At 43.9% G+C, this 23,937-nt stretch overlaps 1 protein-coding gene across 1 annotated transcript in view; it reads right to left on the bottom strand.

The window, feature by feature from the left end:
- PKDCC (protein kinase domain containing, cytoplasmic) overlaps nucleotides 1–23,937 on the bottom strand; it is a 96,503-nt gene that overhangs the window by 25,523 nt on the left and 47,043 nt on the right. Inside the window, exons 2-5 of the mRNA XM_075339184.1 lie at nucleotides 14,883–15,005; nucleotides 12,342–12,613; nucleotides 4,039–4,118; nucleotides 854–961 (exon numbers count right to left, since the gene is read on the bottom strand). Coding sequence (XP_075195299.1) covers nucleotides 854–961; nucleotides 4,039–4,118; nucleotides 12,342–12,613; nucleotides 14,883–15,005 — 583 coding nt within the window. The remainder of the gene's footprint in view (nucleotides 1–853; nucleotides 962–4,038; nucleotides 4,119–12,341; nucleotides 12,614–14,882; nucleotides 15,006–23,937) is intronic.

The following is a 23,937-nucleotide window of genomic DNA, read 5'->3' as shown; positions in this document are numbered from 1 at the left end:
CGCCAGGACATTAACAATGGTCGTGGCTGGGTCTTCCAGCATGACAATGACCAAAAACATACAGCCAAGGCCACAAAGGAGTGGCTCAAAAAGAAGCAGATTAAGATCATGGAGTGGCTCCAGACCTTATCCCAATAGAAAACTTATGGAGGAGCTGAAGCTCCGAGTTGCCACGCGACAGCCTCAAAATCTTAATGCTTTAGAGATGATTTGCAAAGAGAAGTAGAGCAAATTCCTACTGACGTGCGCAAACCTCATCATCAACAGCAAAGAACGTCTGACTGCTGGGCTGCCAACAAGGGTTTTACCACCAAGTATTGTCTTCTTTGTCAGAGGGATCAAATACTTATTTCTCTCTGCAAAATGCGAACAAATTTGTATAATTTATACAATGTGATTTTCTGGATTTTATTTTTTATATTCTATCTCTCACTGTTAAATGAACCTACCCTTAAAATTATAGTCTTTGTCAGTGAGCACACGTACAAAATCAGCAAGGGATCAAATACTAACCTTTCCTTCACTGTAGGCCGTTAACAAAAAATGATTAGACTGTATTTACAGTTAAGGTATATTTTAAGTACAATGTATATTTTATTTCTATTTTATTATTTTTTAATTTTGTTCCACATCCTTATTTTTTTCTTGTTATGATAATAATCTTTTAATTAAGGTGAACTTCCACCGAGGCTCTGATAATAGACTGGATACTTTTCTCCTGTCTGCCTCTACTATATAAACGCTGTACAGTGGAATGTTTGTATTATTTAGCTATGGCAGACGTAATGACAGGTTGATGACAGCTCTCACTCAGCAGACAATGAAATGAGTATCAGTTAGAGTAAATACTTACCAGCTTTAGGTACATATGTAACATTTGACAGGTATAAGCCGCTCTTGTATAAGTAAAGGACCTTTTCGAACTGTGCGGCGGTTTCATCGATGCCCCAGCGAAGTTCACCTGAATAACATGGGAGAGAACCAAATTTACCTATATATTCTGTATTCGCAGTATTCCAAGTAATCATCCTTAAAGAGAACCAACCGGCAAAATAGATTTTTAGGAGTAAAAGAGTAACAATGCAGTGACATAATGAGATTCTTCAACTCTAACAACTTTAACTAATCATATGCTAAATAGCTGCAAGTCAAATTTATGTACGAGATAGCCAAGATGATTGTCTATAAAATTAAGGCAGTCTCATGCTCAAAGCTGTAGTGGATGGTGAGACATGGAGCCCAAAAGTCAAATGTTTAAAACATTGTTACCCTTTTGCTCGTCAGTGTATAATGAGGAGAAACCCTTTTTATGATGCATACAGTTTGCTTTGTAGCAGTTCCACTGTATAATAGATCATCAATGCCTGGACTACTAAAACCCCTTGCATGGTGGCCTCCCTTCTAACAGTCTCGCACCCCTACAACCTATTCTAAACTATGCTTCTCAACTAAGCCACCTGTCCCCCCGCAACTCCCCGACCTCTCCTCTCTACCAATCCCCTTACTGGCTTCCCATTCCCCAACAACTCCAGTTAAACACCCTATCCAATAAATACAAAGCCATCAACAACCTGTCTCCTCCTTACATCTGTGACCTAGTCTCCCGGTACCTACTTGCACGCAACCTTAGATCCTGACAAGATCTCTTTTTCTACTCCCCTTCCATCTCCTCTTCCCACAATCGCATCCACGATTTCTACTGTGCCTCCCCCATACTCTGTAACTCTCTGCCCCAACATATCAGACTCTTGCCTACTTTGGAAACCTTGAAAACGAACCTGAAGACCCACCTCTTCCCACAAGCCTACAACCTGCTGTAACCCTCAGTCTGATACAGCGCCCGCACGACCATCTCTACCCTCACCTACTGTATCCTCATCAATACAATGTAGACTGTGAGCCCTCGGGGGGCAGGGTCCTTTCTCCTCCTGTACCAGTCTGTGCCTTATACTGCTCATAATTATTGTACTTGTTCCTGTTATGTATACCCCTTTTCACATATAAAGCGCCATGGAAAAAATGGCGCTATAAAAATAATAAATAATAATAAGAATAATGATCAAAGTATAATCTCAGAAGTCAACCCTGCTGATCAGCTGAACTAAGGAGTCACGACACTGGAGCAATGATCACTTCACTTAAATAGATGGGGCAGACTAGGCACTACCATATGCACATGGATGGCATTGTGTCAGTAGTTTGATTAAGGCCTCCTTTACACATCCGTGTTTCCGGTACATGTGACGTCCATTTACACACACTATCGGAGACACGGACACAAGTAGACCCATTAAAATCAATGGGCTTGCGAACACGTATGTGTTTTGACACGGACCATGTGTCTGTGTGGAGCACACGTGTGTCCATGTACTCCACACGACGACATGTTCATTTTCTGCCAGCAGCACTGATGTCACACGGACCGCACACTGATATTATCCGTGTCACATCAGTGTGACGTGTACCAGAGAAAACACCTGCCCCTTAAAAAAGAAAATTTGTCCGTGTGTCTCCAGCACTGCTGTCTGCTGCTTCCAGGTCATGCTCATTATGCTCATGCATATTTGTGACGCCCTGAACTAGCCAGGTAGTCACAGACATAACATCACTCACACCCCCTCCCCTGGATAGTCTACATCAGTCAAACAAAATCCTTGTTGCCTCCCTCCAGGGTCTGATGCCCACACCAGGTGGGGCGGAGCCAGGCGGTTGGCCCCACCCACCGAGGAGTTCACAGGCCTGGAGGCGGGAAAAAGCAGTCAGTTTTAGTTGGAGTCGAGTTTTGGAGTTGAGTGGAAGTGGAGTGAGGAGTTCAATATGGAGTGGAGAAACTGCTAGTGTCTGGGTAGGAGCCCAGGCACTGTCAGCAAGGTCGGCAGACGGTGATGGCCGTCTGCAGGAGTTAGTGGACCTCTGCGGAACCGTAGGACTGGGGTCGGGCGGTGTCCCGCCGGTACCGAACGGGGGAGCGGAGTGAAGCTAAGCACAAAGGCAGGGCCATCGGACCCCGACTAGGCTGGGAACCACCACCAACGGTCAAATCCGAGAGTGACCGGAACCCCAGGGGTTTCCTAACACCCAAGACTCGACAGAAGACAACAGTTCACACAGTGAGGATAAAAAGCCACCGCCATAGGCTAGAGATCCAAGGGCCAGCACCTGCGGGCAAAACGGGCTCCTTCGGTACATATGCGCCGGGGAGCGAACTACCGTTGGGAAACCATCGGAGTCAACACATTCTACACAGGTGCAGGGAAAGACAGCCACCATCAACCTGTCCGGGGAGAGCAAAGACACTGCAGCCGGCTGCGGGACCCGTCCATCCAGCCGTTTGGTTTACCAGAGATTCTGTGAATTTGTGCCTGAGTGAGTACCACAGTGCCATCCGGCACCGCGCCGCGCTGCCCCTGCAACCCTGCACCCTAGCCATCCAGCCTCCCCGTTCCACCACCGGGCCCTGGGATCACCAATCCCTACCCACGGAAGGGACAACATCCTAGCTGCTCCCTACCATCGCTCCCGGGATGCCCGTCACCAGCAGCGGTGGTGCCCATTATCACCACGACCCGTGGGTGGCGTCACGAACTATCTCCCAAAACAAACCACCCCCTTTTCACTCGTGGGCGAGGAGCGCTGCTCGAGTCCCCGGGTCCGGCCCACTGCTCGAGCCACCGAGCAGCAGCCCCGGACCCGAGCGTAGCGAGCGTGGCCCCTCCGCCCGCAACATATTCACTGCACCGCGGACCCGGAATTAACAACAGCGCCGGAGACAGCAGCGCCTGAGACAGGTCATCAGTGTGACGTGTACAGGAGGAAACTCATCACTGCGACATAAATGTATTTTTATACTTACCTGCTATGGCTTACTGGGTGTTAAGGGAGCTGATATTGCTGTTTTATACAGGCCTTGTAGTAGAATAGTGACCAAAGGCGCCTCGTCTACATATGAAGACCCTCATATTATAAATGCCACCTAATAGGTAAGAGGAGGGGGCTACTAAAAATTTGCCAGTGCTTACAATTCTGTCTAGCACCTACCTGTTGCATTGACTATAGCATCCAGCAATGGCCTGAGAGAAGACGGTGCACTGTGAGGAAGGAGGTAAGTAAAGAAAAACCTAAAAAAAAAAAATAAAAAAAAAAAAAATCTACATTTATTAATATAATTTATGCAAGTTTACAACTTACAGCTAAAATTCATGCAAAAATTCCATCAGGCAGTAAATGGCTAAAGTCTTCAGGAAACATAGCCCTATATCATAATGAGAAAAGAAATACATGACCGTAACCCGGCAAAGCTGCCATAGCAAGAGCGGGGCCGGCTCCACACAAAGGTGCCTTGTAATCACCTGTGAAGGCCCCATTAACACAGCCGCTCGCTCTGGAGCTTAGAGGATTGTGGCTATTTGTAAGGATGTCTGGTACTTGGATAAAATTTATGGCTCTTGTATCACCAGTGGAAGACGTTTACATTTTTGGGTGTTTTCCACGACTACAGTGTTTGTAGCTGCTGGGACCAGAAATCTTGGAAAAGGATATGGAAATTCTAAACACACAAGTAAAACACATAGAAATCAGAAAACAAGACACCAAAATGTATACCTCTCCTATAAAAAAAATTTGAGGGTGGATTTATCATTGATGTTAGGCTACTTTCCCACGATCAGTTTCCGCACATTAGTTTAGTTGTGTTTTTATTGCATTTTTGACTCTTCATTTTATGTCTCTGTTTGTTGTGTCATCCTTTAAAGAGAACCTGTCACCAGATTTGGAGACTACAAGCTGCGGCCACCACCACAGAGTTCTTATATCCAGAATACTGTATATAAGAGCCCAAACCATGCTGTAGAAGGTAAAAATCACCTTTATAATACTCACCTATTGGGCGGTCCAGTTCGATAGGTGTCACTGCTCTCCGGTCTGACCCCTACTCTCTCCGGTCCGGCGCCTCCTCTCTGCGGCGATCGCCGTCCTTCTTCTTCTGAGGCCCATGTGTATGACGCATTCTATGTCATGCTCACTAGTCGGCATTGAGGTCCATACGCAGGAACACTTTGAGATCAAAGTATTGTAGTGCGCCTGCGCGGGTGGTCTTTAACCTTTCCTTGCACCTGCGCATTACAGTACTTTGATCTGCCCTATGGCCGCAATGTTGGCTTGTGTGGATGACGTAGACCCATCATCCACACTGGGCAAGGAAGAAGGAGGATGAAGATCGCAGCAGAGAGGAGATGCTGGAACGGAGAGCAGCAACACTCATCAGACCGGACCGTCCCCCAAGGTGAGCATTATAAAAGTGTTTTTTACGTTCTACACAGTGGTCTGGGTTTTTAAATTCAGTATTCTGCAATGCTGTATATAAGAGCTCAGTGGTGGTGGCCACAGGTTATAGTCACCAAATCTGGTGACAGGTTCCCTTTAAAGAAAGCTGCTTTGTTTTTTTTAACTCTCCTGGTATTGTCATCGTTAGGTGAGGATTACATGCATTTTGGATGCATATTTTACCTGCCCAATTTCCACATTTAATGCAAATCTATGTCGAAATTCCCCACAGAAAACTCAGCGTACCCAGAAAATAAACTGACATGCTGATGATCACACACACAGTTTACGCAGCATAAAAAAAGAAGCACATTGGACATGAGAGTCCTATTAATCCCATCCACTAAGGCTGGTTTCACACTACGTCTTTTTAACATCCGTCAAAAACGTTTTTTTAACGGAAGTACGGATCCTGTGCAAATCCGTTTTCATGTCAATGCATTTTCAATGGACTCTCGTCCACCTGCGTTTGCGTGCGTTTGCGTCCGTTAGACGCAGGATCCGTCCTTTTGCGTTATTTTAACATGTTTCAAAAACGCAACATGTAGCGTTTTTGAGCTCCGTCCAAATACTGCAAATTGCTGGATCCTGACTATAACGCACGCAAACGTAGGTGAACGTTGCATGCTGATAGACAGGATCCTGCATTTGGACTGAGCATGCCCAGACAGTACTTTGCATGGCCGGAACCAGAGTCTCAGTCTCAGTCTCAGTCTCAGTCTCAGTCTCAGTCTCAGAGTGTCTCTCTCTCTCTCTCCCCCTCTCTCCCCCTCTCTCCCCCTCTCTCCCCCTCTCTCCCCCTCTCTCCCTCTCTCTCCCTCTCTCTCCCCCTCTCTCCCTCTCTCTCCCTCTCTCTCCCTCTCTCCCAAAGTAAATATCGCGTAACCACTTCTCTTAGTTACCCGATATTTACGTTGGTAACGTGTGCAGGCAGCCCGGCTCCTAGCAGCTGCAGACACTCGTAACCAAGATAAATATCGGGTATCCAAGGCCGATGTTTACCTTGGTTACCAGCGTCTGCAGCTGTCAGAAGCCTCCTCCCAGTCTAGTTCCCCTCACTCCCGATCACATGACTCCAATGCCCGCCCCTAAACATCCAGTGCAGGATCCTGCAAAATAACATATGCGTTTGCATACGTTATTTGCTGTAAAAGCAGGATCCGTACATCCGCTAAAAAAACGTTTTCAGCGGATGTTAAAAAGATGTAGTGTGAAACCAGCCTTAGCTTGTATTGTAAAACGCTGCTTTTTTGACCCAGCAAAAATACACAATAAATAAGAAAAGTAAAACTCATTCTTGGCACGTACTCTTAAGCCTGCTTTACACGGGACGACCGATTGTGCGATTTCACAATCGATCGTACCCGCCCCCGTCGTTTTTGCATCACGGGCAAATCGCTGCCCGTGGCGCACAAACTCGTTTAACTCCCGTCACACATACTTACCTTCCGGATGACCTCGCTGTGGGCGACGAACGTCCACTTCCTGAAGTGGGAGGGACGTTCGGCGTCACAGCGACGTCACACGGCAGCCAGCCAATAGAAGCGGAGGGGCGGAGATGAGCGGGATGTAAACAACCCGCCCACCTCCTTCCTTCCATTAAGCAGGCAGGTGCCGTGGGACGCAGGTACGCTGTGTTCATCGTTCCTGTGGTGTCACACGGAGCAACGTGTGATGCCACGGAAACGATGAACAACCTGCACCCATGAAAATAAACGAGATTATGAAAGTTAACGACGAGTACACGACTCACGATTTGTGAGCGATACTGCGTCGCTTAGAGGTGTCACACGAGAAGACGTCGTGCGCTATGCCGGATGTGCGTCACGAAAACCGTGACCCCGACGACATATCGCACAATCTATTGTCTCATGTAAAGCCCGCATTACTCCTTTTTTCTAGTCTAGAAATGGCGCTAATAGTTTATTGTTCTTTTTTTATTTGTGCCTTATCCTTATTTTTTTAAGGTAACATTAGTTGGCTTCTTCTGTTTTGTTTTTTGTTTTTTTGTGTGTTCTGTATTTTGGGAATAGTTTTGGTTTTGAGTTGTTTTAACCTAAGGTTGGGTTTTACCTTCCCATCAGTGGCTCCTTTGGTGCTTAAATATGAAGCTTGAGCAGGAGGAAAGAGGAAAATGGATCCAGCACCAACAATTATGTATAAAAATGGAAAAAAATGTATTTACTGATTCTTTAAAAAAGCGGCATTTCACATTATAACATCAGGCATACAAGACACGCTACGGGTCTCGGACAATGAAGACAAAAGTGCAATTGTTATTTTTTTATATAAATTTCTGATTTTTTTCACCACTTAAAAATAAAATTATACGTTCGGTATCTATGAAGTCGTACTGACCTGGGAATCATTTTACCAGGGGAGTTTTATCATACAATGAACATGGTAAATAGAAAACAAGAAAACACAAAAAAAACATTTTGTGGAATTGCACTTTTTTTTGCAATTTCATTGCACTTGGAATTTTTTTTTCCTGTTTTCCAGTACAATATGGGGCAGAATGAACAGTGTCATTCAAAAGTACAACTCATCCTGGAAAAAACAAGCTCTCATATGGCTATGGAGGTGAAAAAATAAAAAAGTTATGGCTCTTGGAAAATGGGGAGGAAAAACTGAAACCGAAAAATGGAAAATCATTGGTTGGTGAAGGGGTTAATTCCTCTATAGCACCACCACAGGGCAAATCAAGTATTACACTGCATCTGTTGACGTTAATGCGCTGTCTGTTTAATGCACAGATATGTCAGGTCCCCTCAAGTCACTTTTGTAGTCACTTTAACTACGGGCAGGGGCAGACGGTGGAATATTTTGTATACTTTGGTAAATACTATACAAAGGTTATAAAGTTATTTTGCCCATCACAGGTCACTTTGTCAGTATTTTTAGGAGTGTTTACAAAAGGAATATCATTTATTTCTTTGAGTTCCAAAATCTTTTCTAAAAGGTCTCCCAGTGCTTTTAAATGAAAGCCTCAGCCTATTCTTGCCTCCAGCCCTGTGTCCTTTTGAAAGGCAGTTTATGAGTTGGGCCAGAGTTTTGATATGCCATGACTTGCCAAGTACCCCTATAATCTGTTTACTAGCGGTTGGGTTGCGATGAATAAAGAGTTTCCAACAAGAAGTCCATTTACTGCAGTTCATTTTCATCAAGGCCTTTTAGTTTGTTGAAATCATCAACCTTGTCCTAATGCAGAGTGTCATAAATCATCACACGCTCGCTGTCTGCTGAAAGGAAGACAGAGATTCTGGCCGCAATCCTCTGTCATAGGAACACTGATTTAGTCGCAACAAGGACGGCTTCTGTAAGTTCAAAGGGGATTGGGAAAACACAGAAGATTAAAAGGACAAGAAAAGGAAAGTTCACCGGGTCGTGTGCTAATCATGAAGTAAAATATGTAAGGTCAACAGCGGATTGGAAATGTCCTCTAAATCTACAATTCAAAGAAGGAAAGAAAAATCTAAACTGCATTACAAAAATGTATTTCATGTTCACACATTAACCGCTAAAATGTAAAAATCTATCCATCCATGCATCTAGCTATCTATTTATCTATCCATCCATCCATCTATCTATTCATTCATCCATACATCTATCTTTCCATTTTCTATCCATCTATCTATTGATCCTTCTATCAATCCATCCATCCATCTATCTCTATCCATATAGCTATATGTATCTATCTTTCCATCCATCTATTATCTATATAGCTAGCTAGCTATCTACCTATCCATTGATCCTTCTATCTATCTATCCATCTATTATCTATCTATCTCTATCCATCTATCAATATCTATCTATCCATCCATCTATTATCTATCTATCTATCTATTGAGCCTTCTATCCATCCATTCATCTATCTCTATCTATCTATCTATCAATATCTATCCATACATCCTTCTAATATCTATCCTTCTATCTATTGATCCTTCTATCCATTTATCCATTTATCTATCTATATCCATATCTATCTATCTATCCATTCATCTACCAGATCATCTATCTATCTATCTATCTATCGATCCTTCTATCCATCCATCCATCTATTATCTATCTATCTATCAATCAATATCTATCTATCTATCAATCAATATCTATCCATACATCCATCTTTTATCTATCCTTCTATCCAATTATCGATTTATCTATCTATATCCATATTTATCTATCTATCTATCTATCTATCTATCTCTCTATCTATCCCTCTATCCCTCTATCTATCCCTCTATCTATCTATCTATCTATCTATCTATCTATATATCTATCTAGCTATCTACATCTTTCTATATAGCTATCCATTGATCTATCTATATCGCTTCTTATTATCTATTTATGTAATGTTGATTATTAGTGATGAGCGAGTACTAAAATGCTCGGGAGCTCGAGGCTCGGGCCGAGCATCTCAAAATACTCGTGTACTCGGCCCGAGCACCGAGCTCAATGTTATCCTATGGGAGACCCGAGTATTATTCTGAAATGACCCCCGGCAGCATGTAGAAACCATAAAACTGTAAATTAAAAAAAAAAACGTGCGTGTGTGTGTAAGCGTGCATATATATATACACGCGGAGTGGAGTGCGGGAGGGGCCGTAGCCGAGCGGGGAAGTGTCGGGCTAAAGGCACGGTCATGCTGTGAGGGCCGGCCAATCACTGCAATTCCACAAGTAACAGGGCTGTGGCATTGCAGTGGTCTGCCAGCCAATCCCTGCATAAGGGATGGCTGTAAAAAGAGCGCCAACATGCAGGGATGAAGACCACGAGTACAGCACGAGTATCGCGAAATTACTCGGTCCCCGTCGAGTAGCCCGAGTACAGTGATACTCGTGCGAGTACCGAGTAGTGACAAGCATACTCGCTCAACACTATTGATCATGTTCAATATTATCAAAGCTTTCATTCATCAGATTTTGTACCAAATTCACAAAACGTTGCAAACATTTTGTTACATTTTGCCTTATGTTTAAATTATTCTTGCCTTTACACCCCCCACTATAATGATTTCAAACTTAGTTTTGCAATGTTGTAAAATCATCTTTACAAAAAATACTTGGAACACTTCACTGGGCCTGCATTATTGACCAACAAATAAAGAAATTGATGGATGAGTTGGAAAATAGAAATTAGTCTCCAGCAAAGATAAGTGAATTTATGCAGTAACCCTCAGTCCGGTATAGCGCCACACGACCATCTCTACCCTCACCTACTGTATCCTCATCCATCGCTTGTAGACTGTGAGCCCTCGCGGGCAGGGATATCCTCTTGTACCTGTCTGTGCCTTGTATTGTTTATGATTATTGTACTTGTCCCTATTATATGTACCCTTTTTTCACATGTACAGCGCCATGGAAAAAATGGCGTAATAATAAAATAAAATAATAATAATAGTAATAATATTTGACCGGAATTTAATTCTACTTTATTTTACAAAAAACGGCATTGTGGAGAAAATAGATTTTTTTGTACTTTACAAAATGGAGGCTGGTTGTGTAGTGACCTGGAAGGCCTGCAGCCAGAGGTCCTAGCATTGTGTTTACTCTAGGCCGGGACTTCTGACAATGAGCAGGCCTCGTAAAGTCACTTTGCATGCTCAATGAAATCAGGGCTGTTCACAGCTAGACGTTTTGGCCTCAAGTTAACACCAGATCACAGATGTGGTGCCACAACAAATGGGAGCAGTGGTGGGCCCAGAGATGGTAACAGTGAGAATGGGGGTGTTTAAGTTAAAAGAAAAAAAACATGGCTCTCCACTTCGTCTTTGGTTGCCCCCACTGCTCCCTGTCTGCGGTGTTCACTCTGGCTCAAGACTTCCAGCTGTGAGCAGGCTCTGGGGAACACTGCAAATGTACATTAACATGCAGGGCCTGTAGCTGGAAAATTGGCTTGGAGTTCCGTCTAGGCCAATACTTCCATCCACATACAGATAAAATGAGGTCACTACACATGCTCGGGGCATGCTTACAGCTGCATGTCTCAGGCTAGAGTGAACATCAGGCCACAGATTCATGGAGAACTGAAGAGCAGGCAGAAAGCAGCGGAGAGCCTGGACAAATGAAGAGCAGGCAGAAAGCAGCGAAGGGCCTGGACAACTGAAGAGCAGGCAGAAAGCAGCGAAGGGCCTGGGCAACTGAAGAGCAGGCAGAAAGCCGCAGAGGGCCTGGACAACTGAAGAGAAGGCAGAAATCAGTGGAGGACCTGGACAACTGAAGAGCAGGCAGAAAGCAAAGGAGGGCCTGGAAAACTGAAGAGCAGGCAGAAAGCAGCAAAGTGCCTGGACAACTGAAGAGCAGGCAAAAAGCTGGTGAGCGGTGAAATGAGTATGAGGTTTTTTCTTATATTTTACTCTTATTATAATAGCGAACATTTAATTTATGGAAAATTACTTTATTGGTAATTGTATTTCCAAGGAAAATCCACACAATTTGGTAAATTAACATTTTGTCAGATCCACTCATTTGTAGTCACAAGTGTTTACAAAAATTGGCGCATGTTATAAAATGCTTTATAAAAAAAGTCGCAATTTACTTTCATAATAGGAGTAAAATGAATAATAATTAAAACCTATTTATCTGACTCGCATCTATCAACTCTTATTACCCATCTGTTTAATATTGTAATATTGATCTTTCTATTTTCCTCATATTTTTCTCCCTATTTACAGTATCTGCCTATTTATCTTATTTATCATTTTTTTAATCTATCTATCTATGTTGCATAAACCTTAAAAATGCAATGTAGCTGTAGCAAGGGTTGCCTTTCCGATGGCACACTTCTTTTTTTGAGCATTGTGCCACAGTGATCTACGCTCTTTATGTAGAGCAAATCTAGTTCATTGTACGATACATTTACACGTGTACTTCATTTGTACTTTCTATTAAATTGTTGATTGCTATATGAAATATTGTTCACATAGACACATGAATGATGATATACAGGAGGTTTCCTGACAAGATTCCCTGCCAATCCTCTGGTGAAATCACCTAGCGGTGGCCATACTTGTGTCATACCTGTAGGCATTGTAGAGGTTCCGCTTCTCGTTCATGTTTTGACATTTGCCGTCAACAGAACATTGAAGTGTAAAGTTCCTGGCAGGGAATTCCATAAAGCAGTCCTCATTGCCTGTACACGGCGTGTCCTCCATGCTCGCATCATCTAAGTCGGTCACTTTCAGTTCACCATCAACGATCACAAACTGACGGGGGCGGAAATCCAGCAGTGTTATGGAGCCAAGTGGAGAATGGGCCAAGTAATGCAACAGTCGTACTAGGCTGAGGCAAATCTGCAATATACAACATTATGGAATTGTATCAGATTATAGTATTATCCTCACAATGGCATTATTGTTCACAAAGCACATTCAGTGTATACTTTTTTGTTAAAGAGGTTGTCCACTACTTTTACATTGATGGCCTATCCTTTGGATAGGTCATCAATGTCTGATTGGCCAGGGTCTGAAACCCCACACCCCTCGCTAATCACCTGTTCTCGGTCGCAGCAGTGGCAGCAAGCAGCCAAAAATACTTAGTTCCGGTGTGACGCCCTGGGCAAGCCAGGGGTCACAGGTCACAACACCACACGCACCCCACATTCCCTGCAGGTACACCAAGCTAACCCAAAATCCTTGTTGCCTTCCTCCAGAGGCTGATGTCCACACCAGGGGGTGGGCCAGGCGGTTGGCTCCGCCCACCGAGGAGTTCACAGCCCTGGAGGCGGGAGAACCAGGCAGTTGAGCTCAGGCAGAGCTTGAGTGAGGAACAGTTAAGAAAAGGAAGTGAAAGTAGAAGGAAGTGAAGTGGTAGTGGAGGAAAGGAGAGGAGCTTGTAAGAGGAGTAAAGAAGTGAAAAGGAACAGTAGTAAAGCCTGAATCTGGTCCGGGTGTGTGCCCCGGACTGTGACAGCAAGGTCAGCAGACGGCGGTGATAGTCTGCTGGGGGACTGTTTGGAGGTTGCTGGAAGGACCGCGGATGGGTGGTGACCCGGCGGTACTGGAGCAGTATACGAAGAACAGTCAGCACCAGGGCAGGGGCCTTTCGGATCCCGGCAAGGCTAGGAGTCGCCATAATTTGCTATATCCGTCAGTGAAGGGGACCTCTGTCTCCTAACAACCAAGTCCCGATTGAAGGCAACAGCCCGACCGTGAAGGGGAGACACCGCCACCGCCAGGGCACCAGTTTCCTAGGGCCAGCGCCTGCGGGAAAAGTAGGGCTCCTTCGGCCCAGATTGAAGCCGAGGAGTGGGTAACCGGTGGGGACCCATCGCTACCAAGAGACTTTACATAGGTGCAGGGAAGAGACCGTCACCACTAACTGCAGGGAACATCAGCACCGTGAACCGTCCGAGGGACCCGTCCAACCAGCCGTTTGTTTACCGAGAACTGTGTCGTGTTTAATGGCTGAGTGAGTACCTCCGTGCCTTGCGGCACAGTGCTGCCCCTGCGCCCCTGCACCTCCACAGGCCCCATACCCGCCTGTCCACCATACCAACCCCATCACTGGGCCCCGGGAGCACTAAGACCCCTACCCACGGAGGGGCAAATCAACAACTGGCTGCTCCGTACCATCACTCCCGGGCTCCCCAAACAGAGCAGCGGTGGTGTCCACTCAATCACCACAGCCGTGGGTGGCGTCACGGACAATAAACTATCCCAAAACCCAATCCCCTTTCACTCACGGGCAAGGAGCGCCGCTCGAGTTCCCAGGATCCGGCCCATCGCTCGAGCCACCGAGCAGCAGCAGGCCGCAGCAGCCGCGGCAGCCGGACCCGAGCAGTGGGAGAGCGCGGCATCCCCTCCTCCGCCCGCGACACTGGCGCTGCTCCGTCTTCTGATAGTGGCCACAGCCCGGACTGCACATCCCATTCTAATCAAGAGGAGGCGGATATGTAGTACATGGCCTTGACTGCTATAGAAGATGGAGCAGCACCAGAACTGAGCATTTCCGGCTGTCTGCTCCCGCTAGGAGCGGGAACAGCTGATCCCTCCCGCTGGAGAGGGTCAGACCTGGTCGAACAGACATTGATGACCTATCCTAAGGATAGGCCATCAATGTAAAAGTAGTGGACGACCCCTTTAAATCTTAAGGCCCAGTCACACACAACGACTTACCAGCGATCCCGAAAACGATGCGACCTGATAGGGATCGCAGGTAAGTCGCTGGGAGGTCGCAGGTGAGATGTCACACAGTCAGATCTTACCAGCGATGCAGGAACAATACAGGTCGCAGTAGCGATTTGTATAACGATCTCAGCAGTCACTGTGACCCTGTCACACAGTGTCAAACACAGCGATGTGTCCTGCACAGCAGGACATCACCTTTGAAGAAAATGGCCTGGACCATTCTGCAACGATTAGCGATCTCACAGCAGGGGCCTGATCGCTGGTAGATGTCACACATAACGAGATCGCTAACGGGATCGCTACTGCGTCACCAAACAGTGACTCATCTGCGATCTCACTAGCGATCTCGTTATGTGTGACAGTACCTTTACAATTGTCTTACAATAAAAGATCAGGGAATCATTTTCCGAATCAAATCAAACTGTTTACTTACTCGAAATCTGTCCTCCCAAGAGGACTGTAGAAGCTGAATCATCTCAAGAGGGGAACCCAGTTCAATGATGGTTGTCAGGGTGTCAGAGATGTCATTGCTGTCTTGATAACAATATCCATAAAGCTGAAAAATGGCAATACAGGTAGATGAGATCAATCTGTATTACAGGTTCACAATACCAAAACAGTGCAAAAGTCAATTATACTGTATACAGAAGTAACAACTTGTACACCAGTTCAGTTTACATACTCTTATGTAAAATATTAAACCTCTTGTTTAAGCCCCTATCAAAGGAGTTTCTGCTGAATTTGCCACTTCCAAGCCAATGGGTGAATGTAATCCATCCTTGTCATTCACGTATCTGTGAGTAGGCAATTGAGCTCTTCTAAGGCCTTTCAACCAATCCAATAAACCAATAGGGTGCATGTGATAGTAATTTCTGCCGAATGTGTATGTGTTATATGAATAAGAACAGGGGAGTAATCCGCAGTTAAACATCTCTGGGGGTGGCTTATTTACCTTGAGAAGAAGAGGGTCAACCATGATAAAAACCTACTATCCATTTTGTTTTCAACCCTCAATATCTGCTATCGGTGGAAAGTGGGGAGACCTCTGTGGACTTTAGATGGTCAACCAATCCTATCGACATCAGCAGAATCAGTCAATATTATTATGTATGGCCAACTTTTGTACACAAAGCTTGCCTTAAGGTGATGTCACACATAGCGACGCAGCAGTGATCACGACAAGCGATCTGACCTTATCAGGATCGCTTCTGCGTCGTTACATGGTCGCTGGTGAGCTGTCAAACAGGCAGATCTCACCAGTGACCAGTGACCAGCACCCCAGCCAGCAGTGACGCGTGGAAGCGTAACTAAGGTAAATATCGGGTAACCAAGGAAAGCACTTCTCTTGGTTACCCGATATTTACCTTAGTTACTAGCGTCCACCGCTCTCACGCTGCCAGTGCCGGCTTCCTGTTCCTTGCACTCCTAGCCAGAGTGTACTCCAGCTACGTATGCAGGGAGCAGGGAGCCGGCACTGGCAGCGTGAGAGCGGGACGCTAGTAACTAACGTAAATATCGGGTAACCAAGGAAAGGGCTTCTTGGTTACCTGATGTTTACCATGGTTACAGCTTACCGCAGGCTGCCAGACATGGCTCCCTGCTCACTTCAGTTCGTTGCTCTCTCGCTGTCACACACAGCGATGTGTGCTTCACAGCGGGAGAGCGACGAGAAAAAAATGAAAGCAGGACATTCAGCAACGACCGGCGACCTCACAGCAGGGGCCAGGTCGTTGCTGGATGTCACACACTGCGACAGCGACGGGACGTCGCTGCTACGTCACAGAAAATGGTGACTTAGCAGCGACGTCGTTGTCATCGTTGCTATGTGTGACACCACCTTTAGCCATTAGCTCTTGATCGAACTATTATTCGGCAGACAGTTATCTCTCTTAAATCTGATATACACAAAAAATGCTTGGCTCTGCTAAAGTTCCCTGTGTTTATTATGAAAGAGTTTCTGCTAGAATCATCATCTTTTACAAAAATATCAAGTGACTGAAATCCAATCATGCGATCCTTATGTGACAGTCCTCCAACGTAAATTGTTAGAGGACAGTAAGGAGGCTCCCATATACCTTAAATAGTTGAGTCATCCTATTGAAATTGCCAGGTTCAGCCAACTTTAATTTAATGTGCATGGGAATCTAAAGACAGAGTAAGTTAAACAATTTTACGATAATCAGGGTTTCATGTTTTACCAATGTTTTACCGAAATTCTGGTATCTCATGACTAGAGATGAGCAAACCTGAGGTTCGAGGTTCGAGTTCGGAAACTGACTTCCCAAAAACAAAATCAAAGTTCGAGTTCGAAGTTCGAGTGAATTACGAGTGCAAGCCATTCAAGTGAGCAGCGCTGTGCTTGGGTATGATTGATGCTCAGCCCTGTGCAAGCCACGTGCACTGTTTGAATGGCTGACACTGGGGATAAAATCAGTGTAATCAGACATAGTGTGCACACACACACCAAAAAAAAATTGGGGGGGGAAACTCTGCCCACCCGCCTCTGGAAGTGTTCTGCCAATGGCTGTCTGCATGTGGGCAGAGACATGAACTGCCCAATTACTGACTTCCATTGAGGTTTGGATCAAGTCAGTGTCAAAAACCGAATCTTATCTAAGGTTGAAATGTGCCCTGTGGACCGAACCTCCAAAGGTTTGCTCATCTCTACTCAGGACTAGAGATTAGAGATGAGTGGTGTTTGAATCAAACTGTTCGCCAATCTCAAATTCGACCTGTTTTAGGTGATGTTCGAATCGTTCGACGAACGCGAACAATTAGCTTCAAGTTCGACAGTTCTAGGTTATGTTTGATAACTGTTCGATCATCAAAAGCATAACTGGCTTTTCACAGTAATACTGTCATTCAATGTTAATACAGTGGAACCTTGGTTAACGAGAACAATCCGTTCTGGGAGTGTGCTTGTTAACCAAGTTACTCTTCTAGCAAAGCAAGATTTCCCATAGGAAATCATTGCAATGCAGTCAATTCCTTCCACAACTTGTTAAATGTCCCATCCTGGTCCCCTATTGTGCCATTACACACACGCACAAATACACACAAACACACACAAACATACACAAACATACACGCACACACACATATTATGCTCACCTTACCTTCCGTTCCATCGCCGGCCTCCTGGGACTTGCAGTTCACCGGTACAAGATGTGTATCGGGAACCGAACTCGAACACTAGGGTGGTGGCTCATCTCTACTAGAGATGAGCAAACCTGAGGTTCGGTTTTCGAACCAAATACCAATTTCAAAACACAGAGTTCAGGTTCGCAGTTCAGATGCTTTCTGTATGAACTTAACTCGTGAGTGCAACGCTGTGCTCAGGTATACTTAGGTGCTCAGCCATGTGCGAGTCATTTGAAGTGTTTGAACGGCTCGCACTGGGGGTAACAACAGCGTGTTTACATGTAGTGTGCAACCCCTCCAAAAATTTTTAAAATGCCCTTCTACCCTTCCCCGGAAGTGATCTGCTTATGGCTGGCTATTTGTGGGACGAGAATCATACATCCTCCTCGTGCAAGGTTCAGAAACGTAGAGGTTCGATTTTGTTCACTGCCTGTGAACCGAGCCTACAAAGGTTTGCTCATCTCTACTCATGACTGCTCTTCAACTCTCCTGGCTCACACAAGGACCATTGTATGGGGTGGTGCAACTACCATCAGTGTAAGCCTGTGAAGGTTTAGTTCACACTAAAACCCCATTGGCCCTTTAATCTGTTTTCAGGTCACATGGGCCAGAAGAGAACCGGAGTGTCGCTCGAAACTGTTAAAGACAGCGATTGGTAATGCACTAACTCACCATTACATCAGGAGGGATTACAAAATATAAATTTTGACTAAACATCTTCTTTAATATTCCTTATGGGAAATATCTTTACAAATCAGAATGCTTCTGCTTTGCTGCATTTTGTATTTTAAATCTATAACCACCTTTGGCATTTATGGCACCAAAAATTATTAAGGAAGCTCATAAAAAAAAAAATAGTTTAAATATTTTGTATTAAATGTGACAGTACAGAAACATTCCCTTCAGTTTGGTAATATGAATTTAATTGCCCCAGTGATCGGCGGCTGGGATTTCTAGGAGCCTATATTTTTGTTTCTCTTCTACATCTGTTTTAAGTACTGGGAAATGTTCGCGGAGCAGATGAACAGCGGGTGTGCGCTCTTTTCTTTGGCTAATACCTGCAGAATAATTGTTTTAGATGTATTTTGAGATGAAGCAGTAATCACCGTGTCGCGGTTATACCGAACAAGACAGAAGCTGGCCCAGTAATTCCCATCATGGTCATTTTTCAATGACAAACACATTCGTAGTCAATCACCTTGGCTGTCACTGATACATAGCCAGAAATGGTTTTGCTAGTCTGTCAAGTTGTAGCATAATGACCAAAAAGTCATTTAATGTCCGATTTCATTATTATACACTCTACAAGCAATTTTTATCCAGTATGAGGAAGGATTTAGATGAACTAAATGGAACATTTTAGCCTGGATTGAATTCTTAGCTAAAGATATAAAAGTTAACTTATTTTTCTATTAGAAAATCTAGACCAAAAATGTGATATATTGGCTTTATCAGAGAGGAGCATTGCATGTCTCATAAGCCTCAATTACTACTTATTGGAAGTACAAATTATAAAAGTCATTGAATATCAACCCTTTCACAAGACTTGAAATAAGACTTAGGATAAAAGCCAAACCAGGATCTCAATGTGCAAATACGCTATTTAGGGGTATTGCCCCCCCTATCAGTGTAAACTATTTCTGGTTTGGTTGGCTTCTGACTGGGATCTAAGGGGTAGCATTTCTCCTTGTGAAGAGTGACATATCTAGCATGCCTTTATGAGGAGGCTTATGAGCCAAGCAATGCTCCTCTAGGAAATGAAATAGGCAAATGGCCCTTTCGGAGGGGAATAGGTCTTTATCTTTATTGCCACCCATTGGAAGTAGCAAGCCTAACAATCAATATTGACCCTTGAACAAGCCTTTCCATATAACTATGAATCCAAACCAGAATCCCACGATATTTTAGGGTATTGCCCTTCATCAGTGAAATGTTTGAGAGGCTTCCGACTGGGATCTAAGGGGTAGACAGAAGACATGATGTTTTGGGGTATTGGCAATCATCAGTGAAAATTATGAGGTTTGATTTGACTGTATGAGAGGCTTCTGACTGGGATCTAAGGGGTAGACAGAAGACATGATGTTTTGGGGCATTGGCCATAATCAGTGAAAAGTATGAGATTTGATTTGACTGTATGAGAGGCTTCTGACTGGGATCTACGGGGTAGACAGAAGACATGATGTTTTGGGGCATTGCCAATCATCAGTGAAAAGTATGAAATTTGATTTGACTGTATGAGAGGCTTCTGACTGGGATCTAAGGGGTAGACAGAAGACATGATGTTTTGGGGCATTGGCCATCATCACTGAAAAGTATGAGATTTGATTTGACTGTATGAGAGGCTTCTGACTGGAATCTAAGGAATAGACAGAAGACATGATGTTTTGGGGCATTGGCCATCATCAGTGAAAAGTATGAAATTTGATTTGACTGTATGAGAGGCTTCGGACTGGGATCTAAGGGGTAGACAGAAGACATGATGTTTTGGGGCATTGGCCATTATCAGTGAAAAGTATGAGATTTGATTTGACTGTATGAGAGGCTTCTGACTGAAATCTAAGGGGTAGACAGAAGACATGATGTTTTGGGGCATTGGCCATCATCAGTGAAAAGTATGAGATTTGATTTGACTGTATGAGAGGCTTCTGACTGAAATCTAAGGGGTAGACAGAAGACATGATGTTTTGGGGCATTGGTCATCATCAGTGAAAAGTATGAAATTTGATTTGACTGTATGAGAGGCTTCAGACTGGGATCTAAGGGGTAGACAGAAGACATGATGTTTTGGGGCATTGGCCATCATCAGTGAAAAGTATGAAATTTGATTTGACTGTATGAGAGGCTTCGGACTGGGATCTAAGGGGTAGACAGAAGACATGATGTTTTGGGGCATTGGCCATCATCAGTGAAAAGTATGAGATTTGATTTGACTGTATGAGAGGCTTCTGACTGGGATCTAAGGGCTAGACAGAAGACATGATGTTTTGGGGTATTGGTCATCATCAGTGCAAAGTATGAGATCTGATTTGACTGTATGGAGAGTATTTAATTTCCCAAAGAAGCATTGCATGGCTCATAAGCCTCCTCACACAGGTATGTTAGACATGTCACTTTCCATTATGGGAAATGATACCCCTTAGAAACCCTTATATTGACTTCAAAATGTTTCTTTGATTACAGGTCAGTGTTTCCTGCCCCAGATGACAACAGCAGTAGAGACCCCTATGTACACAAGAATATATTTGCTGATTTCAGCAAAAGCAGCCGAATTTATAATTTGTATACAGGTCTCTAGATTCTCCCATGACAAATGATGGAGAAAAGAAGGATTGGTTAGCTTGAATAAAAATACAAAGGAGTCAAAGAAGAATCCACATCCGCACACAGAGTCTCCTTGGTGAAGGAGTACAGCGCCCCTGCGGCTCAAAGCCGGCACCTTCCTCCACCATGATCCCGGACAAGCCGCTAGGTAGAAGCTGAATCCCACCACGTATTTCCATATACGCCCAAAGGAACATGTGAGTGGGGATTCTCTTTTTGAGACAACCTCTGCAACTACTTCACTCGAGGGCGATTTTCCATTTTTCGTTTTTTGGGCTTTTTTGCTCCTCTTCTTCCAAGAGCCATAACTTTTTTATTTTTCTGTCAATCTTGCCATATGAGGGCTTGTTTTTGCAGAACGAGTTGTACTTTTAAATGAAACTATAAGTTTTACCGTATAGTGTACTTGAAAGCGGCAAAAAAATTCCAAGTACAGGAAAAATAGCAAAAAAAAATGTAATTACACGATTGTTTTGGGAGTATATTATTTACCATGTTCACTGTATGGTAAAACTGATGCATCAGTGTGATCCCTCAGGTCAGTACAAGTTTGCAGACACCAAACATGTATAGGTTTACTTTTATCTAAAAGGTTTAAAAAAATTCAGAAGTTTGTTTTTTTTAAAAAATGATGTACTTTTTGCGCCTTTTTTTCAACCCATAGCGTTCTTATTTTTCATAATATGGGGCTCACTTATGGCTTATTTTTTGCATCTTGAGCTGACATTTTCAATTGTACTATTTTTGTGCAGATGCTACAATTTGATCGCCTGTTATTGCATTTTTTCGCAAAATTTGCAACGACCAAAAAAACGTAATTTTGTCGTTTCAAATATTTTTGCCACTACGCCGTTAACCGATCAGATTAACTGATTATATATTTTGATAGATCGAGTGTTTCTGAATGCAGCGATACCAAATGTGTGTATAGTTTTTATTTTTTTAACTCTTTAATTTTCAATGGGGCGAATGGGGGTGATTTGAACTTCTAGATTTTTTATTTTTTTAAAAAAACCTTTTTTTTATTTTTTATTTTACTAGTCCCCTTAGGAGACTATTATTATTATTCTTATTATTATTATTATTTATTAATAGAGCACCATTGATTCCATGGTGCTGTACATGAGAAGGGGGTTACATACAGAACACATATACAAGTTACAATAGACAGACTAGTACAGAGGGAAGAGGCCCCTACCCTTGCAGGCTTACATACTAAAGGATTTGGGGGAGGAGACAGTAGGTGGGGTGGGGGGGGGTCGGGAGACTATAAGGATTAGCAGTCTGATTGGTCATTCATTTCTCCTGATCAGAGCAGAATCGCTCTGATCAGGAGAAATACTGCGTTCTTGTTACAGCAGGCCATAACAGGAACTACGTCATGGTAGCGACAGGAGTCATCACATAACCCTGTGTTACCATGACAACCATCAACTCCCTGTGATGACGTCACGGAGCCTCCGATGGTGTCGTGGAAAAGCACGTTCCCAGCTGTGGCGCTTTAAATCGTGCTGTCACATTTTGACAGCACGATTTAAGTAGTTAACAGGCGCAAGTGGATTGTGGATCCACCTGCGCCTGCGTGGCACACATGTTTCCTGTTCAAATCAACAGACATGCGTATGGGATTACCGATGGCTCACCGTAGCAGCTGACGGTGATCACCCCTTCATGATTTAAGACGTACCATTACTAGGCTGTTAAAATATTTTGGAAAAGCATCACTTGATTTTAATTCAAAACGAACAAGTGACGAAAAATGAATTGCCACTAAATTTTATTGGCTCAGCCATACACAAAGCCAAATTAATTTTTATGTGAATGGTACTCTAGGTTGACAGAGATTTCCTTGCACTGTGTTTGCCTTTAACACGTTCTCAGAAGTAAATAAAAAGCACTTAGTGGCTAGTAAACTACTCCATTAAGCACTGTTTTATTAAGCAAATGACTACCCATATGGGACAAAGGTGTTTTAGTACGTATGCACATTGTTAGACATTTTTCCATTACTCTCTTAGAATTACTTTGGGGTACTTTTCATTATTTTGATGGCCTATTGGTCCATTAAATTCATATTTACTCAACAAATAAGATGGCTGCATCCAAGATACATAGGTGACAGGTGCACTTTAAGACGGTTTTTATATAGTATGCCATGAACCTAGTGGGAATGTAAAAAAACAACCCGGAAAAAGATATGAAAGTTCAACGTACTTTTAGATATTCCCAAGACAGGAAATCTATTGTGTAAGAACATATATCAGCTCCACTTATCATCACAGCGGCTGTCTATAAAACACTAACCAGAAACATAAAAATACAGAGCAAAGACTGAATAATAACAACCAATAACATAATATAAGGACAGATTGCACCGAGATCCTGAGCAGGCAGCTACAATAAACACATGGTCACGTCATTTTTTTCATCTGTGGCTCATGGTTAGAAGTTATTATTGTAACCAGTTGCCTCCTCTTCTCATATAAAAATATGTGCCCCTAAAAAAATGGATATCAGCGACTGGTCTTTTCCAATACAGATTTCAAGAAAATCCATTTAGTTGTTACTGAGTCATTTATATTATAAGGCCGAGGCCATATGGGGATTTGTGCGAGAGCTCGCATGACGCTCGGCTCACGCTGGCAGCACAGCGGGAGCCGAGTGTCATGTGACTGTGATCCGATCGTGTGATCAGACCATAGTTGCGGAGGGGAGGGCCGGCGCTGTAAAGGGGAGGGCCGGCGCTGCGGAGGGGAGGACCGGTGCTGCGGAGGAGAGGGAGGGATTTATCTCCCTGTCTCTTCCGTTGCCGGCTGATGCGAGAATCGCACTGTACTCACATTACATGGTGTAACGCAAGTGCAGTGCGATGTTACTCTCGCCCCATAGACTTGCATGGGTGCGAATGGAACAGGATCGCATTCCACCCTTAGCATGCTGCAACTGTTTTCTCAGTCCGATTAGGGCTGAGAAAATAATCGCTCACGGGAGCTGCCCCAAAGAGTAATATTGGTCGGAGTGGAATG

Source organism: Anomaloglossus baeobatrachus, chromosome 3 (genome assembly GCF_048569485.1).
Source record: "Anomaloglossus baeobatrachus isolate aAnoBae1 chromosome 3, aAnoBae1.hap1, whole genome shotgun sequence".
NCBI lineage: Eukaryota > Metazoa > Chordata > Amphibia > Anura > Aromobatidae > Anomaloglossus > Anomaloglossus baeobatrachus.
The sequence above is the reverse complement of the archived record's forward strand: the minus strand, read 5'-3'. Positions and strand labels throughout refer to the sequence as shown.